This window comes from Cebus imitator, unplaced genomic scaffold (genome assembly GCF_001604975.1).
Source record: "Cebus imitator isolate Cc_AM_T3 unplaced genomic scaffold, Cebus_imitator-1.0 Scaffold426, whole genome shotgun sequence".
Lineage (NCBI taxonomy): Eukaryota > Metazoa > Chordata > Mammalia > Primates > Cebidae > Cebus > Cebus imitator.
Window position 1 is genome coordinate 881,752 of NW_016107741.1, and position 23,212 is coordinate 904,963.

Below are 23,212 nucleotides of genomic sequence, written 5' to 3' on the forward strand. Positions count from 1 at the left end.
AAAAAAAAAAAAAAAATTCAAAAATTAGCCAGGCATGGCTCATACCTGCAGTCCCAGCTACTCAGAAGGCTGAGGCACGGGAGTCACTTGAGCCTGGGAAGTGAGAGCTGGAGCGAGTTATGATTGTGCCATCACATTTCAGCCTGGACAACAGAGTGAGACCCTGTCTCTTAAAAAAGTAAAAAAATGGTTAGCATGATAAATTTTATGTTATATATATTTTTCCACGATTTGGGGGGAAAGGTCATGGTATTGTAGGTGAGAAGTTCCATGCATAGATTGTTTTCAGAGTTTGGAAAATTAGTCTCAAAGGGAAGAAAGAACCAACTGTAGTCACAGTAATATTAATATTATCAGTATTATATAAGGGCTTTTCAATAGTCCCATATTAGTGTTTGGGGCAAGTCCCTGGCACAGCCACTATTATTTGTAAGCTAGATTGGTGTCCGACAAAATCTGATTATTCAAAAAATTAAACGGAAAATAGTGGCTTATTTATAATAGCAATAATCTGGACATATGGCCAGTGTCCCTCGGTGGGGGTAGATGAAGCAAGCTGTGGCATGTCTGCCATGGAGCACCGCTCAGCTATGAAAAGGAAGGAGAGGTGGGAAGGCACAGCAAGCTATAGGAACCGCCAGAGAATTGCACGGAATAGAACAAGCCGCGTCAGAAGGCTGCAGACTGGGCCAGGTGCGGTGGCTCACGCCTGTAATCCCAGTACTTTAGGAGACGTAGGAGGGCAGATCACTTGAGGTCAGGAGTTTGGGACCAGCCTGGCCAGCATGGTGAAACCCCATCTCTACTGAAAATATTAAAAATTAGCCAGGCGTGGTGGCACATGCCAGCAGTCCTAGCTACTCGGGAAGCTGAGGCAGGAGAAACACTGGAACAGAGGAGGTGGAGTTGCTGTGAGCTGGGATTGTGCCACGGTACTCCAGCCTGGGCGACAGAGCAAGACTCTGTCTCAAAGTAAAAGAAGAAGAAGAAAATTGCAGACTGCATGATTCCATTTATAGGTCATGATTAAAATGCTGAAAATACACAGGTGGACACCAGATCAGTGGCTGCTACAGATCCGGAATAGGGATGGAAGCATGTGCATATAAAAGATGGCTATGGGAGAGTTCTTTTGTGTTGATAGAAGAGTTTGGTACCTTGACCGGGGATGAGGTTCCACACATCCACATGTAGGATCAAACTGCATAAATTACACATATACAACCAGTGAATGCAGTGCAGAAAGGGCGATGATAGTTTGTGTTCCAGCGAGCACTTCCCATCCTGGCACCTACTTAGTGCTGTTGATCCTCTTCGACAGTAGTGTAAGATGCCAAGCTGGGAGAAGACAGGATGAAACGTGCACAGCACTTTACTAGTTACTAGTTTTGCAGTTTCCCCTGAGTCCATAGTAATTGCAGAATTATTTAATTGTAAAAAAGACTATACCAAAAACATAATTCTACGTTTCTGTTGTCTGCAAAGCGCTGTGTGTGTGATAGACAGTGGTCCATAATACAAAGGCAGCCAGGACGTTTTCATTATATTTCACAGGTCATTAGCCATATTGCAGGCCTAGGGCTGGGTGGGGGTGCTCTCTTGTGTCGTGGATTTGAGTGGTAGCCCTATTAACAGAGAAATGGATGGCCACACAGACACTCTGGGGCCTTTGGAAACAGAAGAATCAGCTAGAAGCAAACAGCAGTTGCCATATGGACATTGCTCGAATTTTTGTGGATTGGGGACTGTGTCTCTGGATGGGCTGCATTTTTACTGGGGGAAAAAGTCTACGAATGGCTTCTCCCCTGTCCCCTTACCAGTGAGTCTTAGAATGCTTTTATAATATGCACTTACAACCTTCAGTGTGGAGGATTCTGTTAGATTTATGTGTTCAGCCTAAGAGAAGTGGGCAGACTTGAGGGTCTTAACTCCTGAAGATGTTGTGAATGGCCCCAACATATATCGTGCATTAACTCAAGGTCTTCAGCCCATTCATTGAGATCAGGGTTTCCTGGCCTTGGCACTATTGACAATGAGGGCTGGATCGTTCTTCCTCTTGGAACTGTTCAGAACGCTATAGGATGTTCAGCAGGCATCCTTAGTGTCTGCCCACTCTGTTACAATGGAGGGGAGAGAGTAGGCAGACATTTGTCAAATGTCGCCAGTGGGTAAAATCAGTGCCAGTTAAGAACCACTGATTTATATCCTTTAGCTGTAGCATTTTTTTTTCCTTCCAACTAGTTTTTCTTGGGAAATGGAGTTTTGATGGGATTCTGATTTCTTCGCCCTTCATCCTGTGTTCTCCTTGGGCTGCATTTTGATTCATTCACCTGCAGAACTCGAATAGACTTTGATGGCGAGGAAAATGCAGTCCTTGTTATTATTAAAATTTTGCAGGTATTTTTTCCCTTGAGGAAGGGGAAAGTCTGCCAAAAGCATTCTCTGGCAGATGATAAAATAATTGAGAGTAGCAAACTTCAATTTGATTTTTCTTTTTTGGCTTGGCTCCTGGTGAGTAGGTTAGTTAACCAGGAAAAGGGTGTTAACTGAAACTGCCTTTGCAAATATTGTAACGGAAGAAATTATGACAGTGAGAGAAATCTGACGTGGCTGACTCCATCTTGTCTCTAACCTCACAGGCTGGCTGTCTTTGCTCATTCCTGGTTTAAAATCAGCTTAATTAAAAACTGATATCCAAGCTATACATATATGTAAAAGGCCTTGGTGCTTTTTCGCTTCTTAGATCTTACTTAAGAAAAAGTTTTTCTTTGTTTTTCCTCTCAGTCAACTGAATTATTTCCCCAGTCTGTTTTCTTGCCTCTCTTGATGCCCACATGAGAGGACCTAAAGTAATTCCTGACAGCCTGGGACTCTCTGGGAAAAACACAGGAGGTACCACATACCCCATTTTGAGAAAAACCTATGTTTTCCTCATGGAACCCCAGGAATTGAAGGAGGCTAGATCCCTCTCAAAATCTAAGGCTCTGCTCCATGTTACCTAGTGTATTTTGACTTTGGGAGGTATCAGAAATTATTTTGCAGGAAGAAGAGCTTTTAGCCTTGGTGTGTAATAACTAGGTAGGAAATACACTTTAAGGGATGGCTAATGGCAGTTATGGAAGGATACTCAGCTCTTTGCACTTTTGAGTCAGAGAAGCGTGCTCTCAGCCAACTAGAAGGTATGGAAACATTTCTACCCCACACTGAGAAATGAGACTCCCTTGAGGGCTAATTGGCTTTGGATTGCCTTGCAGTAGAATGCAGGGTAGCGGCATTGCACTGTCTTCTCCCATTGCATTCCCCTCTTTTGGGGGATCCAAGATGTGGTATGAAAATGGGACTCATAATTTGGGGGATCTGTTTTTGCCATCCAGCTATAGCTGCTTATTAGGCCCTAGAAACTACATTCTGTCCTGGCCCTGTTCCTGTAAGGGCTCCACCCTGAAGCCAGTAATCCAATTAAGAAACTTTAAAACTGGCAAAAAAAAAAATTTACAACTACTGGATCCTCCTCTGTCTGTGTATTTATATGTCTTGTGTGTGTGATGTTTATAGGAAAGGCTTCCTATTAGTTGACTTTTAAAGAAAAATGTGCTAAAAATCATTGTCAAAAAAATAGAAACCTTAATGCGTTTAGGTCGAGCAACTCTAATCTTTGAACAATAAATACAGTTTATAATATTATTGGTAAAGTAAAATAAAAATGTCTTCAAGGCTTATACATTTGGCCTAAATTAGGCAGGTCAGATACTGTTTGCTAGATGCTTTAAGCTCATAAATTGCTTCTGTGATTTTTAATAATTGTTTGACTTGTCTGTTTTACAGCCATTAGATTCTAAATGAGACCAGGGGACATGTGGAGTTAGCCAGGTGCCCTAGCTAGGCGGGGAAGAGTCAGACATTGTCTGCAGCTCTGTCTTTGTCCTGGGCTCTATTATCTGATACATGGTTAAAATTGCTTACCTGTCAGATATGACATCGTAAATTAAAGCTACTGAGAATTAACATTATAATATGTACTTTAGACTACTGGAAAAACAGTTCTACCTATAAGGTGTACAAGGAAAATAGAATAATTGTTATGTTAAATTGTTGTGTGTCACAGAGATGACCAGATTTTCTTGTTGATTGCATCTTTATCTATGGCTGTCTTGAGACTTTTGTCATCCATAGACAATTACTGTCTTGTGTTGCTCCTTTCATAGACAATTACTGTCTTGTGTTGCTCCTTTCATAGACAATTACTGTCTTGTGTTGCTCCTTTTCAGAAGGCAGTTGTTAAAATCAGCTATAGGACTCTGGCAGGTACTCTTGAATGCAGGTCTCTGATAACTTTAGAATTTGTGCCATTGGAATAGGGAGCTGATATGTGAAACATTGCTACTCCCTTTGTTATTCAGAATCAAGACAGTGTTTTCTTTTCAGCCATTTACCACTTTTAGCCATTGAGTAAGGTAAACTTGTGCAGAATTTACTGTGAACAAAATTTGGAGTATGTTGCTTTTTCTCTACCTGATTTCTGCAGAATTTATAGAAACTATTTGAGTATTCTCAACTTATGGCAGTATAGTTATTTGCATAAGTGCAGTAAGAATCTGTTCTCTTTTGTAACAGAACAGAATTAGAAACACTAGTTATTTTACCAAGGCTTTAACTGGAATGGCATGCTTTCAAATATAAACAGACTGCTTTAAAAAATCAAAGTTGACTTATAGAGCAAGTAAAAAGCCCCTCAGGAAAACACCTTATACCTTGTCTGTGCAGTTTCTGTACAGGGTTCCTGACCTGTGGTAAGTAAAAAATGTCATTTTCTGGCAGGCCTAGGAAGCTCCAAGTTATCTTGAGACCTTGGGTGGAGGAAAGAGCCTATTATGGCAAATAATTATTCTTGCTGCACTTTATACAAATAATCAGTCCAAGCATAATAAGACTAAGACTTATTTTGCAAGTAAATTTGTCCTACTATGATTTGTCTTTAATAAAAATGGGGACTGGAGAGAGAAAAATTATGTTTCAAAAAACTATAAACTTCTTAAGTTTTTATTATTTTCTGTTAACCCTGAATTCTTTGTAGGCTACAAGTCCCCAAACTAATGCTTTCAAATTTTTCTTCCACTTTTCTAACTTGGACTCAATAAAATGCTACTACCTTGTTCCTGAGGCCCTGCAAGTCGAAGCTTATTCCTTATAATAGGCGACAAAAATGTGTCAGATTTTTACTACCTTCCTCATCTATAACTAAAAAGGCCTAACCCATCTGGAATGCCACTTCCTGATATGGGAAACAGTTGTTTAATTAACTGATCTAGTCTCAGGACTAGGAAACTGACCTACAAAGATATGGGACAATATAATTAAATATGCTCTTTCCTGTCCATCCCAATCTGTCTGTCTAACAACCACTGGCCCTCTCTCTGCTAGCCGCCCCATGTCTGATTGGTTCTCAGAGATGTACACCTGGGTCCCTCAGAGCTTGAGGTCAAGTCTGAAAAGGCTTCGGAAGCTAGTACTTTCACTCTTTAGCCCAGGACATTATAGTTCACTGTTCACTTAAGTGCTGTGCCAAAACTACAGATGAGCATACCAATGCCCTTGTCATGCAGTCTTGAAACCCCAACCAGGCATATGTGAGTACATGCAGACAGCTGTAAAGGGGTTCCGCTCCTTTTGCCTTGGAGTCTACAGCTGTACTCACTCTGCCCACCATCAGCAGGAAGAAGGTAGAGCAGTCGTCTCTTCTTCTTCCACCTTCGTAGCCCACACCTTAGGAATAAGGTGATATAAAACTCAAAGGGAGGGATGGAAACCACCTTTGCAAACATTACAACTGAGAATATTTTGACAGTGAGAGAAATCTGATATGGCTGACTCTGTCTTGCTTCTAGCTCACAGGCTGGCTGTCTTTGCTCATTCCTGAGCATGGGCCAAGCTAACTTGGGGGAGAAATTTAGTTTATAGTTTAAATAATAGTCCTTCCACAAAACTAAATGTTGTAAACTAATGAAAGGCCACCAAGTTAGGATGAGAGGGGCTTGAATTGTAAATAATTTACTAGCCATTATGCTAGAAGTCAATAAGATTTGCATCTTCCCCAATTACTCTTGAAGATAACATCACTATTGTAGAACCTAAGACTGGCCTTTGAGATGTCTTTTCAGGTTTTTGCATTTCTGACAACCAGATTGCCCCACTTGGACCTGCCAACCAGTCCTGTGGCCCCCACCGAGGAACTGACTCAGCACAGGAGGACAGCTACAATTCCCTATGATTTCATCTCCAACCCAACCAGTCAGCATGCTCCCCACCCTACCGCCTGCCCACCAGACTATCTTTAAAAACCCTAATCTCTAAGCCTTGAGAGAGACTGATTTGAGTACTAATAAAACTCCAGTCTCCCGTACAGGCCGGCTCTGCATGAATTAAACTCTTTATTATAATTCCCCTGTCTTGATAAATCAGCTCTGTCTAGGCAGCGAGCAAGGGGAATCCGTTGGGTGGTTACATTACTCTTAATATTTGTGAATAATTGCATCTAGAAAAATGATTAAGTAGCTTTGCCCACTGTAATCCTAGCAGCTGACAAATTACTCCGTAGACTCCACTGTGTTTCCTAGGGCCGCAGAATGCCTTCTTATGCAAGACACGTTTCCATGGATTCAGGAAATCATTTTAATGGTTCAGCTATCTTAATTTAAACAAAAGTTCAGGGCTTATTGTTCAGCTGAGTCTCTAAAAATATTTTTTGACTGCAGTGGCTCTTTTACATTGCTAATGTGTGTCCCTGTTTAAAAAAAGAATCTTTATGAAATAGTGAAGGCCAGCATTTCTTTGAGGTGTTGGCTGTCTTTGCTTTAGGAATAATAAAGGAAAACATTAGTTTCATCAAATAATAAAATAAGGAAGACCTGAATAAAATGTCCACATTAGTAGAGAATGAAAGGACTCTGAAACTCTGAAACAGTAATGGCTCATGCCTTGATGTGATCTCATTAGGTGAGAGCAGCACATTTCACTGGTGTGTTGGGACCCCCAAGACCACCCTCAGGCTCAGTGGTTTGCTGGAAGGACTCAGAGGACTCAGTAGCTGCCACACTCATGGTTTATTACAATGAAAGGATACCGATGAAAATCAGCAGAGGGAAAAGGCGCAAGGCACGAAGTCCAGGTGAAACTAGGCACAACTTTGTAGGCAGCCACCCCTAGTTACAGAGATGCTCTTAATTCTCCCGGAAGAATATATGATGACCTGCGGGACAGTGGCCAGCCAGGGAAGCTCACCTGAACCTAGGCGCTCCGGGTTTTTATTGGGGGCCATTCCTATAGGCATGCAGCCCATGCTGAAGGGGTCAGAAGGAAAATAGGAGAATACATGACTATCCAAACCACCTCAGGCCCAAGTCACATGGAAAACTGGGTGGGGTTTTATATCTGTAATTTGTGCATTTATGTGTATGTTAGATGTCAATTTTAAAAAATAACTTCTAAGAGTGTGTAGGAGTGAGTAAGTAGCTGGAGAACGTGATACCCAGGTCTTTCATATAGAAGAGAATAGCACATCACCCTGGCCAGCTGTGTGGCATGAATAATTGATACTCCTCTACCAAGTACGTCCATTCTCCCTTTGCTAAATACAGTGGCATCGGGTTTCAGAGCCTCTGCTCACATGGGAGGTTATGAAGGGGCCTGTATGAAGGGGCTAATTGTTCAGTTACCAACCCTCTCATAACTGTGCTAGTTGCAAACAAACTGTTTGAAAAGACTGTTTTGCTAAACTACTCTTTTGGTGTAATTATAACCACTTACAGTAGCAAAATGCAGGAATCCAGAAGTTCATATATTCCAGATGTTCATAACCATTCCACCTTCCTGGTTCCAGTTCAATTTCACTTGTACGATCTTTTCTGAGTCTATTGTTATAAATTAAGACTTGCCATTCTTATACTCATTAATTTGTTAGAGGGAGAAAAAGCAATTAGAATGAAAATCAGTTGAGTGTTTATAAATTACAGTTGTTGAAATACACATCTTGCTCAATGTAGTCAAAAAGTCTTTATTGATATTGACACCCACAAAAAAGGTTAGATTGTGTTGAAGATCCACATAAGCCTTCAATTTCACTTCCTACTTTAAAAATTGGTGACGATGTGAAAATGTCTAAGAGAGTCCACCTTTCCTGTTTTAGATAAGATGAAATAGCTACTCACTAAGCTGCCTGTCTTCCGAGTTTATTCACTGTTACATTCAAGACTTGCCTGCTCAGAAATTCTAATGTGACCTTAAAAGTGTCCAGCGTTGATATGTTTTATGCCGAATTCCATTCCTTTTCTTGCTTTCTAGACCAAATAGCAAGCGAGTCGTCTGAACTGTCACACACAGCACTGTCCCTTTTCCCTGAAGTCTCTGTACATTCCTTTGCTGGTGCCTCCTTCTCCATTCACTTCTTAGCTACTACTGTCCCCAAGATGATGTTCTTCTTTCCCCTCCCACATCTTTGCCTGTAGTAACATGCCCCCCCTTCCTCCTCAAGTCTGGGTCCCATCCTCAATCTCTCTACTGATCCCCCAAGTCCAAGTGTCCACTCCCAATCTCTCCAGTGACTCCTCCCTCCCATGTCACAGTGTGTATCCCCAACTTCTCCATTACCATCCATACTGATATTTTGAATGGCACTTTACAGGCACTCCTTAATGTAATCCCACACTGGGCACCATCACCATTTCCCTACCATGGTCTGTCCACTCCAAAGAGAAGCTTCCTCTACCCTATAATTATGTCACTCTTTGTCTTAGTCCATTTGAGCTGCTATGACAAAATACCATAAACAACAGAGATTTCTTTCTCTCATTTCTGCAGGCTGGGAGTCCAAGATCAAGGTGTGGGAGATTCAGCATCTGGTGGGGACCCAATTCCTGGTTCACAGACGCCGCCTTCTCGCTGTGTCCTCACATGGTGGAAGGGGCGAGGGAGCTCTCTGGGGTCTCTTGTATAAGGACGCTAATCCCATTCACGAGGGCTCTACCCTCATCATCTCCCAAAGGCCCACCTCCTGATACCACCCCATTGGGGTTTAGATTTCAATATATGAATTTAGAAGGGTGGAGAGAAGCATTCAGATTTAGCACTGTTTTATAAAAAAACGTCAGGATTGTGTTCAAACATTTTTTTCCCATGGTATCTTTCCTGCTGCCTCCTCGCCTTCAGTTCCCTCCCCGCCACCTGACACCACATATCCCACCCTTGTCAGTGTTAACCTCTATCCCCCATCACTGCTTTGCCATAGTAACAGTATCTCGCATTTATCAAGCACTTGCTGTGTGCCAGGCATGATTCTAAATATTGACAGATGAAACTGTTTATTCCTACCAATCCCTAGGAAGTAGAAATAGCTCCGTCATTTACAGATGAGAAACCCAAGGTGCTGAGAAGGTCCTGGCTTACCCAAGTCACTTCAGGGAGGTCATGCAGCTGCGATTCAGAACATCATCCATCTGACTTTGTAATCTTTCTCATTTTTCATTATTCATCATTCATTGAAAATAATGTAATAAAAATTTTATATACATACACACACATATGTGTATGTAACTATGGTGTACCACATGATGCTTTCAAATACAGTTGGCCCTCCATATCCACAGCTTCCCCATCTACAAATCAACCAACTGTGGATCAAAAATAAATTGGGGGCCCGGTTCAGTGGCTCACGCCTGTAATCCCAGCACTTTGAGAGGCCGAGGTGGGTGGATCACGTGAGGTCAGGAGTTAGAGACCAGCCTGACCAACATAATGAAAATCCGTCTCTACCAAAAATATAAAAGTAGCCAGGTATAGTGGCACATGCTTGTAATCCCAGCTACTTGGGAGGCTGAGGCAGAAGATTCACTTGAACCCAGGAGGCAGAGGTTGCAGTGAGCCAAGATTGTGCCATCACACTCCAGCCTGGGCGACAAGAGTGAAACTCTTTCTCAAAAAACAAAAAATTATAATAATAATAATAAATGGGAAAAACAATTAAAAACAACAATACAACAATTAAGATAATACATATATTTTTAATTTTTAAAGAAAGGCAGATTTATTAGAGGAAGTATGAAAATATATTTTAAGGTTGCATTGGGCAGGACAGCAGAGAAGGAGCTGCCTGCCCTCCTCCTCACCCCACCCCCATATATATTTGTTGTGTGAGACAGTGCTGCACTGTGTTGCCCAGGTTGGAGTGCAGTGGGATGATCTTGGCTCACTGCAGCCTCAACCTCCTGGGCTCAAACAATCCTCCCACCTCAGTCTCCCAAGTAGCTGGGACCACAGGAATGTGCTACCACACCCGGTTAATCTTTTGTAGAGGCAGTGTTTCACCATGTTGCGCAGACTGGTCTCAAACTCCTGGGCTCAAGCGATTCACCCACCTTGGCCTCCAAAAGTGCTGGGATTGCAAGTGTGAGTCACTGCACCCTACCTATTTATTGGTTTTTAAAGACAGAGCCTCTCTCTCTGTTGCCCAGGCTGGAGTGCATTGGCATGATCATAGCTTACTGTAGCCTCAGCCTCCTGGGCTCAAATGATCCTCCCACCTCAGCCCCCTGAGTAGCTGTAAGTGCAGGCATGTGCTGCCACACTCAACTAATTGTTTTTATTTTTTGTAAAGATGGGGTCTCATTCTGTTTCCCAGTATGATGTTGAACTTCTGGCTTCAAATAATCCTTCCACCTCAACCTCACAAAGTGCTGGGATTACAGGCATAGCCACCACACTTGGTGCCAGTCTCGGTTCTTTGCTCATTATCTGAATTTTCACCATATTTGCATACACCTGGAGTTCTTTTTTTAATATTTTTCTTAATTGAAACAGTTGCTTTTTATTAAATGTACCAGTACCTATTAGTATACTAGTTTCATTTAGTTCTATTGTTTGCATAATATACATTCAAATAGCTATTAAATTTCAAACATTTGCCCTCATGCTACTTAAAATTATTTTGAGTACCACAGAAGTGTGGTGGCTACCAGAGAGTACTTGATGTCCAGAAATACAGCAGTTGCTACCTTTTCTCCAGGAGTCTGAGAAAGAGCATAAAATGCCATCTGAGCTGGGTGTTTGAACCAGAAGTTTTTAGGCAAAGGGAAAAGAGCACTTCAAGAAAAATAAGGAGCCTGAGTTCAGGCCCTGAGGCATAGCAAACCTGGCATATTTCAGGAGAATGTGCCATCTTGGTGATGGGGACGTAGGATCCATGATGGCAGAAATGAGGAAAAGGTGCTGGCAAGTAGAGTTAGTGGCATATTAACACTAGCCAAGACATGGGAATCTGTCCAGTTAGAAGCCATTGATTCATTGTTGAAAGCTAAAACTGGACATAGTGTGAGTAAAGGATGACTTGCCTGCTTGGTGAAAAATTAATAACCACAGAGGTGTCTATCAAAACCAACCAGCAACCAGGGAAAATACTTACAGTGTGTTAGGCAAAAGAGAACAGGGATACAATATTCTGTGACCATAATGATTATACATAGAAATTAAGATGCATAGGCCGGGTGTGGTGGCTCACGCCTGTAATCCCAGCACTTTGGGAGGCTGAGTCAGGTGGATCACCTGAGGTCAGGAATTCAAGACCAGCTTGGCTTACCTGGCAAAACCCCATCTCTACTAAAAATATAAAAATTGGCCAGACATGGTGGCGTGCGCCTGTAATCCCAGCTACTCGAGAGGCTGAGGCAGGAGAATCGCTTGAATTTGGGAGGCGGAGGCTGCAGTGAGCCGAGATCGCACTATCCGTTGCACTCCCTGCTGGGTGACAAGAGCAAAATTCTGTCTCAAAAAAAAAAGAAAAATAAATTAAGATGCATAGAGAAGAGGGGCTGGAAGAAATCCCCTGATGTGAGAACAGGAGTTGTGTTGATTGTTTAACAATGTGAGTTATTTTCTCCCTCTTCCAAATTGTTTTCTCTTACATTCCCAAAGTCATATCTTGAATTTTGTTTGACTGTGCTTTGCAATGGTGCTATCCGTTGTAAATCTTAGGTTTAGCATTCATGCTGTCTTCCAATTTCCAAATATTGAATCCAGAATTCATGAGTGTTCTGAACTGGTGGAGACCACGCTGTACGGCTGGAGGACACGAGTGTCTCTGAGCCTAGCTCTTCCTAGTGGCTGACTTGCAGCAAGAGCTGAGGATTCCCCTGGCATCACCTCCACTATGATTCTCTGTGAGCATTTCCAGGAAGCAGCACCCCCTACCCTGGCCTAGGCCCCTCCAAGATTGTCTCATTGTCCTAGCCCGCCATTGCCCTGAGAGGAAGTAGCCATGTGAGTTTATGGCCTGAGTAATGCTTTTCCCTCCTGGATGCTCCCCAACTGTAGAGGATATGAAAATAGTCTTGGCAAGGGTGCCTGGTCTGCGTTCGTCAGCGGACTGAGCCGTACTCAGCCGCCACCCTTGGGGTCTAGGCCAGATGTTATGGCGAAACCCTATTTTAACGAGATCCTTCTGGTATTTCTTTTGGATGCCATCCGAGGCAGTTTCACTTTACAGTAAATTCCATGTTATGGTGGGTCATCTCAAACAGGTCTGCAGCACATAAAAATGTTCTCACTGCAGTCTATTTTCTGTAGCAAAATGTTGTCGGGGGTTAGGGTGGGAGTTGAGGACTGGGCCTTGAGGATTTTTTTCACATAAACACATTAAAATGGAAAGCTGATACGGACATGTTCAGTGATGTAGACTACAAAAGCAAAAAGAATTCTCCCCAGCATATTTTTTTTGCTTTTTACCATGGATATAACTGGAGTTTACATATGATAAGAACTGCTTCTTGGGCAGAAAATGTAATCCTCTGGTGAGACTAATCCATCACTGTTGGAGAGAAGGGAACTGGCAGTGAATTCACCCCACAGATGAAGATAGGATTTCAAATTCTCTCGTCTTTTATGTTTTACTGTTCCTAACTCCGTGAGAATGTGCATGTGTGTCTGTGTTTTCTTCACTGTTTGATGTTTCAACCCGGCTACCACTTCCTCGTCCTTGGCCTCTCTTCCATCTTTATTTTTCTCACACCCTCCCCACCTCTACCACCTTGTCCCAGCACTGTGAGGAAAGTGGGCAACTTTCCAGGCAGCTGTAGTCCTGCTGGAGAAACCTTTATGATCCAGGAAATATTGACTGAGGAGAAGCTGTACTGACTCCACTATGAATAGAGAGGTTGGAAAAATGTCAGCATTTGCTGAAACAAAAGGAAGTGCTCCATGTACGTTTTGGTTTCATAATGACTCTATTGTAAAACCCCTTCTCTTTAGTCCACCGCATTGGACAAGTGTGTTAACCAATGGCTGTTTGGTATCCATTGATCATAGGGCTAGACCAACAATCAAAGTTGTTTATCTCTGATAAGGTGGCTTTCGCAGGCGTGCCAAAATCGTTATAAAACTCCCAGCCACAAAGTCTAACATGTATTTTCACTTCCTATCCAATAAGGGATGTCCCCACCCTTTACTTCCTGACTACTGTAGTCATAAAGGTGCACTCCTAGTTCCTCCCTCTTTCTTAGCTTCCTGGTCCCCGTGTGTGATAAAATTTCTTGTTGCCCTGTGTGGCATGGCATGGCATGCCCCAGCATACTCCCTTCCTTGGGAACTGAGTAATACGTTCTTTCAATGACATTAGCCTCTTTGTGTTGTCACTCAGTCACCTCCATAAATTAAAAACCCTTCAGGTTTTGTTGGGACAGTAAGGTAATTTATTTTCTCTACGTAGAATTTTAGAATTGAAAGGAACCTTGTAGATCATTGAATTCACCTGTCCATTGTTCAGAAAAGGAAGCCAGGGAAGCTGATAAGGGCAGATCCAGGCCTCAGAGCACCTGGTTAAGTGTGTTCTCTCCATAAGCCTAAGAAATGGTACCAAATTCTTATGTCATTGCATCTGATGTGATCCTTCCTTCCTTATTTTCTTCTCTTCTGTTTCTTTCCTTTGCTTTCAAGACTGGTGTCTCACTTTGTCCCCCAGGCTGGAGTAAACTGGTACAGTCATAGCTCTCTTCAGCTTCCAGCTTCTGAACTCAAGGAGTCCCTCCACGTCAGCCTCCTGGGTACCTGGGACTACAGGCATGTGCCACCACACCTGGCTAATCTTACTATTTTTATTTTTGTGGAGAGACAAAGTCTCACTGTGTTGCCCAGGTTGGTCTCGAACTCCTGGGCTCAAGTGATCCTCCTACCTCGGCCTCCCAAAGTACTGGGATTATAGGCATGAGCCACCATGCCCACCCCTTTTTTCTTAATTTAGCTGTCTAATATGTGAGCCTTTTTGGAAGATCCAATTTACGTCTGTTTGCTTTCTGTGATACGGGAAGCATTCAGATTCATTGTTGCAACGTAGACCCTGTTTGCAACTTATTTTTGATGAAAACTGTAATATAAATGGTGTTACTGATTAAGTGGTTTTCTTCCTCTTTTAAAAGGATGGTATTTTAAACCAAAAGTTTCCAAACACATTTTGGTAGTGTGTGGTGTATGGGTTAAGAGTGTGGAGTCGGGAGTCAGATGGCCACTTGGTACTGTGTGCCCTCATGGAAATCACTTTACTGCTCCATGACTCAGTTTCTTCATCTGTAATATGGATTCATTTGGACTAACTCATAGATTATTGCCAAGTATTTATGGTTTAATTCCTATAAAGGACTCAAAGTAAGCACTCAATGTCATTAACTTTATTGTTGTTACTATTTTTCTTGAATAATGTAATAGCTTTTATTCAGGTATATGTATATATGGTCAAGAGACTTCTTTGATGTTTAGAGACTATCATTTGTATGACAGTCATCTTTGTCTTAAAAACTCAGTTTTTTTTTTCCATTTGCTGCTGTGTCTAAATCAATTCTTTTCCTTTTTCTTCCAAGTTCTCTCTTCTAAAAATATTGAGGACTCAGTATTATTCAGTTTCTTATTTCCCTTCGTTGACATCATTCACCAGTTTCTCTGAGCCATTCATCATGAATCTTTTCAGCAGTACTGAGGAGGGGTGCTCTGTGTGTTATGACAGGTTTCCTGCCTTCAAAGGGCATCAGTCTTTTCAGAAGCCAGGAGATGCATAGAAACGTGGGACATAGTGCACGGCACCGTGATAAGACAGAAGGATAGGGAGGAGTCCTGAGGGAGCTCGGAGAAGAGGCACTCACATCTGTGGAGAGCACGAGGAAGGCTGCTGTGGAAGAGGGGGGCCTGGCTGCGGTCATAATCACTGAGAAGGTTGGCAGGGGTGGATAAGGGAATTCTAAAGCAGAGTTTCCTGCCCTTGCACTTTGAAATTTGGGGCTGGATTTTTTTTTTTTTTTTAAAGACAGAGTCTCACTCTGTTGCCTAGGCTGGAGTGCAGTAGCGTGACCTTGGCTCACTGCAACCTCTGCCTCCTGGGTTCAAGCGATTCTCCTGCCTTAGCCTCCCGAGTAGCTGGAACCACAGGAGTGTACCACCTGCCCAGCTAATTTTTGTATTTTTAGTAGAGATGGTGTTTCACCATGTTGGCCAGACTGCTTTACTGGCTTCAAGTGATCACCCTCCTTAGCCTCTCAAAGTGCTTGGATCACAGGCATGAGCCACCATGCCCGGCTGGGGCTGGATCATTTTTTGACGTGGTAGACTGCCTTCTATCCTTGGCCTCTACCTGCTCGATGCCTGTAGCACATAGACACCCACCCACCCAGACACTGTCAGATGTCTTCTTCTTGGGCACAAAAACAGCTTCACTTGAGAACTACTGGTCCAGATCAAGAGACCAAAATGAGTGAAGTCATCCTATGGGAAGGCAGGCACATGCTTGGAGCACGGTGAGAGCTGGCATGGCTTTAGAATGGGGTACCAGAGGCTTGGAAGGCCTTACTGAGATGAGGGAGCTCATCCAGGCCTGCTGGCCCTCGACTGCTTTGGAAACGGAGAGCAGTAGGTGGCTTGTGATAGGGAAGTTACCTCAGCGGTTTTGTATTGCATCAGACAGCACACGCGAAGCTTATATGCTATTGCCTGACAGCAAGAAAGCGCTCACTAAACACCAGCTATCATTGTTATTGTCAGGCATATTAGAAGGGGAGAGATGAACGAAGGGCTGGGAAAGAGTGAGGGCCCAGGAGCAGAGTGGTAGCAAAGAGAAAAGATAGGTGTATAGCAGAGATGCGGAGAGGACATAGGCAAGGCATCTGGGAGACCATGACATTTGCTTACTGCTACTTTGTGTGTACAGCCATCCCTGGGTATCCACAAGGGGTCGGCTCCAGGACCCCCTTTAATACCGAAATCCATAGACACTCAAGTCCCTGATATAAAATGGCATAGTAGATTCTTCCCCTCCCCCCTACTCAAAAATAAAATAAAATAAAATGGCATAGTGGTTACATATAACCTATGCACATCTCCTGTGAACTTTAAATCAGCTCTATATTACTTATAATACCTAATACAATGTAAATGCTGCGTTTGTTATATTGCATTGGTTTTTTTATTTGTATTACTCTTGTCGCATTGATTTTTGTGTTTCTTTTCTGGATATTTTTGATCTGTGGTTGGTTGCATTGGTGGATGCAGCACTGTCAGATATGGAGAGTCAACTGTATATGAAATCAGGTCAGCACACTGTTCCTGTAGAGGAGCAGATAGTAAATATCCTCAGGTCTGTGAGCCATATGGTCTCTGTTAAACCTACTCAACTTCCCCCATTGTAGTGTGAGAATAGCCATAGACAGCACATCAACTCATGGGTGTGATTGTATCTCAATAAAACTTTATTTACACACACAGGCAGTGAGCAAGACTTGGCCTATGGGCCTCAGTTTGCAAGCCCATGATCTAGGCAGTGTACAAATAGCACATGGTGCCCATCAGCTTTGGATAGCTGTCAGTATTTACAAGTATGTAAGTCTGCTAAATATGTAATAAAAATTCCAGTTTTAAGGCTACAAATTAACACCCTTGGTATTTGTTTCAGCTGAAGATGCAAAACCAACCCCACAGCTGCCTGAGTATTAAATGTCTACTTTTCTCTGCCAAATAAGCGGTATTCCTAAAGGCCAGTGACTGATAACTCAGCAGATTTTGCTGATGAATCAGGCCAACATTAGCTGGGCATAGTAGTTCACTGTACAACTCAAATGGTTTGTGCAGCCACTTGTGAGGGGTATGGTTTGGCAGTGTCATAGTTGCAAGAAACACAATACCTGTACTTGGTTTGTTTTAAATCCATTTATATTGCCTAGTTAGATGAGACAGATTCTTGTACAGACTGTTTCCTCTCTTGTGAGACTATTGCACCATTCATTCCAAATGGACAGGACTCTACATGGAAAATCCTAGCATCATTTAAAAAATGTGGTCTTTTGGGTAAGCCTTTCAGTTTATCATGGTTATATTCTTTTTTTCTGCTTGGGAATAATTTTACTTCATCTGATTATTCTCTCTTACTATGTGTTATCTAAGGTCTATGACCAATTGCATGTAGAGAGTAGCTTGCTTTTTCAATAGCAACAACCAAGAATCAAGCAGAAACTTGAGGAGAGTAGAGCTGGGGGTGGTATCCTTTCAGGGTGTAAATTCCTCAACCGTGGTAGGGTTGATGGGAGTATATCTGGAAACATTTTTGGTTGTTACAATGGGAGTGTGCTACTGACATCTTGTGGGTAGAGGCCAGGGGTGCTTCTCAACATCGTACAATGCATCGTACAATGTCCCCCATAGCAAAGAAGGATTCAGCCTAAAAGTCAGCCATACTGTGGTTGAGAAACCCTGCTGTCAAGAGATTCATCAGGGATATACCTCCTAAGTAAGTGGCAAGCCTGCTGTCTTCAGGAATGTCTCTAGGCTAGCCTACTGATGACACCAAGGACACTAACCCATCACCCTCACAAAATCTTTCATCGAGGTACCACCAAGCTCTTTATTCTCCTGCCCGTTAGCTACTTCTGCACCTGCTGCTGGGGCAGCCCTGGGTGCTTCGTTTATCATTGACATTCTGGTCTTTGTTCCTACGAATGTCTTGTTGGGTAGAAGAGATGTGTTCAGAGATGCAGGAAAGCTGAGGAGGCACAAGGCACTGAAGTCTTACCACTCTGGCAGACTGCAAATGAATGCATCCGTTAGCCCTGGAGTCCAGGTGGGAGGGGTGGGATGCTGGCAGGTGTGGAGGGAGGGATGGCCCTAGAAGAGAAACATCTTCCTTGGACGTACCATATCTTCCAAGACATTACCTTCCACAGCACCCTGGCACCTGGTTCCAGCAACTGTGGCCTAGGAGGAAGTGGTCAGGCCTAAGAGAAAGTGGTCAAGCAGCCTCTATTACATAGTCCTTGGGCATTGTATTAGTTCGTATGGGCTGTAACCAATACTTTAGACTGGGTAATTTATACACAACTGAAATGTTTTGCTCATAGTTCTGGAGGCTGGGAAGTCCAAGATCAAGACGCCAGCAGATTTGGTGTCCAGTGAAGTCCTGTTCCTCGTGGATGGCTCCTCCTGTGTTTTCACATGGTGAAAGGGATGGGGTAGCTTGCTTGAGCCTCTTTTATAGGGGCACTAGTCCCATTCACGAGAGTGGAGCCGTCATGACTTAATCACTTCATGAAGGCCTCACCTCTTAACAGCATCACTTTGGGGATTTGTCTCCCACATACCAATCTGGGGGGGGACACAAACATTCAGCACATAGCACACATCTTCCTGTCCCAGAACGAGTATCAGAACTAGAAAATATCCTAGTAGCCATTTCATTTGCCATCCTCATTGTTCCAACAAGGAAAGCTGGGACAGGGACCTTTTGACTCACTGTGTCTTCTCTCCTTCAAATGTGTCACGGGTCTGGCTGCTGTCCCATCTGTGTGTCTCATCAGCACTTCAAGGTACTTTTTATCCCTGCACCGCAGAGGAGGAAATGCAGGCCCAGCCAAATGAAGTGGCATGGGCCAGGCACCCAGTGGCGGATGGAGGACAGAACCCAGCCCTCCTCCTTGCCTTCACGAGATCACATGATTAGAAATCAGTAAGAAAATCTTAGAAGAAACGGACTGAAAAACCGTTGCTCTAGAGCCCATGTAGAGATCCATTCAAAGAAATGCAGCTAATGAAAAGTTCAGCAAATAGGAAGACTTCTGTTAACCGTGGTATGGAATGTACATCTCGCAGGTCTTTATGAAAGTGCCTAACTTCCAGTCATGACAGCCTACCCTCTCCATAAGAGGACCCAAGCTAATGAAATACCTTCAAGGTACCCCTGTAGAACTATTCTGCACTTTTGTCATTGTGCATCTGCATGGGATATGCCTTCCAGCAGACAACTTTCAGCTCTCTGCAGAAGTCTGAAACTCCGCACCCTTCATCCATCTTTACTGGTTCATCTCCTTGTTCCAAGAAGGCTTAATCGAATGTGAATACCGTTGTCCACATGGTCTAGAAATGAAATCGATGTTGGAGAGCATAGTCATGTAGAGAAATGAAGTTATGAATTTCTCTACAGCCAAACCATGTTCTTAACATTAAAAACCCAGATGAGAGAGAAATCAAGGGCACACTCCCACCGTGGGTTAGACTGAGCTTTGCACACCATTCTTTGCAAGTTGCCTGAGCTGCACCTAAGCTGGCTGTTGTTCAGAGCTATCGGTGGTCTAGCTGAGCAGCCAGTTGGAAATGGAGTCTGTGTCCATGCAGATAATTCAAGAATTTTGGTTTCTGTGCCTGTGGGTCTTGGAGGGTAAAGTAAAAAACAGAATTTCAAAGTCACATGGTCTGTATGGTTCACAGTTAGTTCAGCCCCTTATCACATAAACTGTGGGCGAGTTACCTGATGTCTCCAGTGTTTGTCCTCATATGTGAAACAAAAACAGTACCCACTCTGAACAGCTGCTGCAGAGACTAAGGTAGTGCACAGAGTGCCCAGGTTTGGTTGAAGGTGGTAATGTGGTCAGAATCGGCTCTGTTTCACAGAGCATATGACTGCAGGTATAGTTCTGTGGCCCAGTGCTGCTTGTGGGAATGAATGAGTGAGAGTAGATGAATAAAATATGCCAGGAGCATGAGACTCTCCTTCCACAATTGTTCAATCAGCCATGAGGTTTGCTTGTCAGGAACCCTCATCAGCACCTAATGCTGGATTCTGGTGCATTCGGTAGATGTTTCTAGACGCTGTTTCATGGTGGCTAAGAATAGTTTCTGGCTGCCCAGGCTTGGATCTCAGCGCCCCCCCGCGCTGCAAACTGAGCAACAGGAACCTGTCAGTTACCCTCAAAAGATCTCAGGGACCTGATTCATCAAGGAAAAAAGGACAGTGACAGAATGATGTTGAGAGACTTAAAGCCATTGAGTAGGAGCCAGGTGAGTGGCTCCTACCAGCCATGAGGGTCATGATGTCTATGAGAGAGGAATCACTGTGGCCCGGAGTAGATAAGGAAGAGTCCATGCAATAGAGCGTTGGGCGAAGAATGCAGTGAGGTCCTGCTTTATTCATTGACTGAAGTTTTTCTATTCCACACTTTGCCAAAGATCTCAATGATAAAAGCTTGCAGGTAAAACTCTGTATAGCATGGCAGAGAATAGAGTCATTGGTGAATCCAAGGTGGGTTGCTTCATTTTGGTAGGAGTGGGTAGGGGAAAAGGAAGGTGGATAGAGAGAGAGAAAATAAGTGAGAAGGAAAAGATAAGGTTGTTGTAAAGAACCTTGGTTTATATCTTCCAAAAACACAGGGGTGGAGGAACCCTTGGGGATAGGGGAACCTGTAAAGGGCTCCTTTGCAACCTAATGGAGGCGGTTAGTTTCGTAAAGAAATATACAAGACCCTGTGCAATTGATTGTAAAATTAATAGCAGCTACCCTATTGCTCTATTAGATAAATGTCAACTACACATTTGATACGCTCTTTACAACCTGGAGATGGGGACAGAACAGAGGGTGGATTGAGGAGGAGGGAGTAGACAGAGAAAAGTGAAGTATCAGAAAGCAGCAAGGAGAGCAAGGCGCAGAGCTCCTCTCCTGGAGGAACGAACATTCCCATCTGGCGAGCATTTTGTTTATTGCAAGGTCAGTTTGTATTTGGATAAGGAGAGGCAGAAGGCCACTGATGTGGAAGCAGAGGGAAGCCGGCTGCCACTGCCCCCCTTTGGCTGAATGAAAGATAGCAAAGAGGAGCACATGCCCAGCGAGGCTGACAGTCCCATCTCCTGGGATAACCAGATCCTCAACCTGCAGAGTGGCCTAACCAGGGAGGTAAAATGGCCACTTTCAGAACTCCCTGCTTCTTGCTCATTTGCCTCATCCGTGGAGGATGTAAACAGTGTGAGACTTGAAAGCCATACCATGGGAATGCCTTGGTGTCTGTCCCACCTGTTAGCAGGGAGGCAAGCATGGGGGTCCATGTTCCTCACATGAGATCCCCCCATGACCTACAATTCCCAAGGATTTCAAGCTCCTGTACACCCCCAGTCCGCCTCTGCACCAAGCAAAGTGACCCAGCCCTGCCAGGCTTCCTGTTTTAGGAAACTCCCTGCAGCAGCCTAGACTTGCTGGCAATAGGATGCCGTCTCCCTCCCTCTCCTTTAGGAAGGGCTGTTGCAGCTTTCCCATCACCCCGCCGACCTCCACATGCATGCCCAGTGTCGTTGCCTTCTTCCCTTGAAGCAGGCATCATCCCCAAGAGCAAGGGATGGCTTTCTGTGTATTCAGTCCTGATCCCCTTCCCAACAGCTTCCTTTAAGAGCCTTCATCCAAAGCTGATCTGAAAACACTTTTAAATTGCCAAGCATCATTGATCAGCAGCTTCCTACAGCAGCAGTGAAAGAGACACAGTGGAAAGGAAAAGAGCCAGCATCTATTAGCAAGGAGAAAATTGCCAGTGTTTGGAGAAAATGACAGCGCCACACCAGTCAGTCGAGATCGGCCTCTTCTCCGTCTTCAGATGTTGGGTTGTGATGCACTTGCCCCACGTGCTGGGAGCACTCAGAGTCAGCGTTTGCTGTTCCCTCATCTTGGGCTGAGGAAAGGTGCCCTGTGTGCTTGCAGGGGGTGACACAGAGAGGCTTCAGCATGAGCTTCTGTAGAGGCATACGAACCGCAGAGTTGGGGGGAGTCTGGAGCCAAATTTCAGTTAACAGATATGTCCAACTGAGGCATGCAGGGCAAACTCTATTGTCTGTTTTCTGTTTTATTATTAATAACACTGAAACGGGTCTACCATTCAAGGCCCTTGTTTCATCACATACCAACCTGGTCTTCCTGGGTCTGAAATCCCTCCTTCTCCCTCTGCCTTTTCCTACCTTACTGAACCCAAATCAGAAGTATCTCTGGGCATTCTACAGCCATGTCTGTCCCCACAAATTAAGTGTATTTGAAATCCACAGGCCACCTTCAGATCTCAACGGCTGCACCTCCCTCCGTCAATTCAGGCCTCATTCAGCCTCGGCTTTCCCCTCTTGCTGCAGGTTTTTCCCACTCGGCTTTCACATTCGGGATCGAGAGCCACATCAGCCAGTCCAACATCAATGGGACACTAGTGCCGCCGGCTGCCCTCATCTCCATTCTCCAGAAGGGCCTGCAGTATGTAGAGGCCGAGATCAGTATCAATGAGGTATGTAGCTGCCAGGCTCGGTCCCCAAACAGCAGAGCCCCGGGAAGCTGCAAGAGCTTGGAACGCATTGGAAACTAACGTGCATATCCCTCAGGCATTTGGGATCAATTCAGTGGCAGGGCACAGTGGCTTATGCCTATAATCCCAGGACTTTGGGAGGCTGAGGCAGGAGGTCCACTTGAGCCCAGGAGTTTGAGACCAGCCTGGACAACATGGTGAAACATCATTTCTACAAAAAATTTTAAAATTAGCTCAGTGTGGTGGTATACACCTGTAGCCCCAGCTCTTGGAAGGCTGAGCTGAGAGGATCAGATCACTCAAGCCCGAGAGGTTGAGGCTTCAGTGAGCTATAATTGCGCCACTACACTCCAGCCTGGGCAACACAGTGAGACTCTAAAATAAAATTTAAAAAAGAAGAAAGGAAGTTGGTTTTTTTCCCCACTTTGTGTTAATACCTTATTGATCAGGGATGACACACAAGCAAGCTTCCGGTGCCCCTCCCACATGGTTCTGGGTTTTTTAGTTAAATATAGACTCATTGGCTGTTGACTCATGTAAACAATTACACTGCCACATCTGAAAAAGATGCGGCAGATCTTCAGCTGCTCTGGGCTTCGGAGTGGACG

At 43.9% G+C, this 23,212-nt stretch overlaps 1 protein-coding gene across 8 annotated transcripts in view; it reads left to right on the plus strand.

Annotated features, from left to right (window-relative positions):
• The window catches only part of TBL1X (transducin beta like 1 X-linked), a 248,686-nt gene that overhangs the window by 193,213 nt on the left and 32,261 nt on the right, over positions 1–23,212 (plus strand). For all 8 annotated transcript variants that reach the window (XM_017509906.2, XM_017509910.2, XM_017509904.2 and 5 more), the window contains one exon: positions 22,441–22,586. In XM_017509906.2, the coding sequence (XP_017365395.1) occupies positions 22,441–22,586 (146 nt within the window). The remainder of the gene's footprint in view (positions 1–22,440; positions 22,587–23,212) is intronic.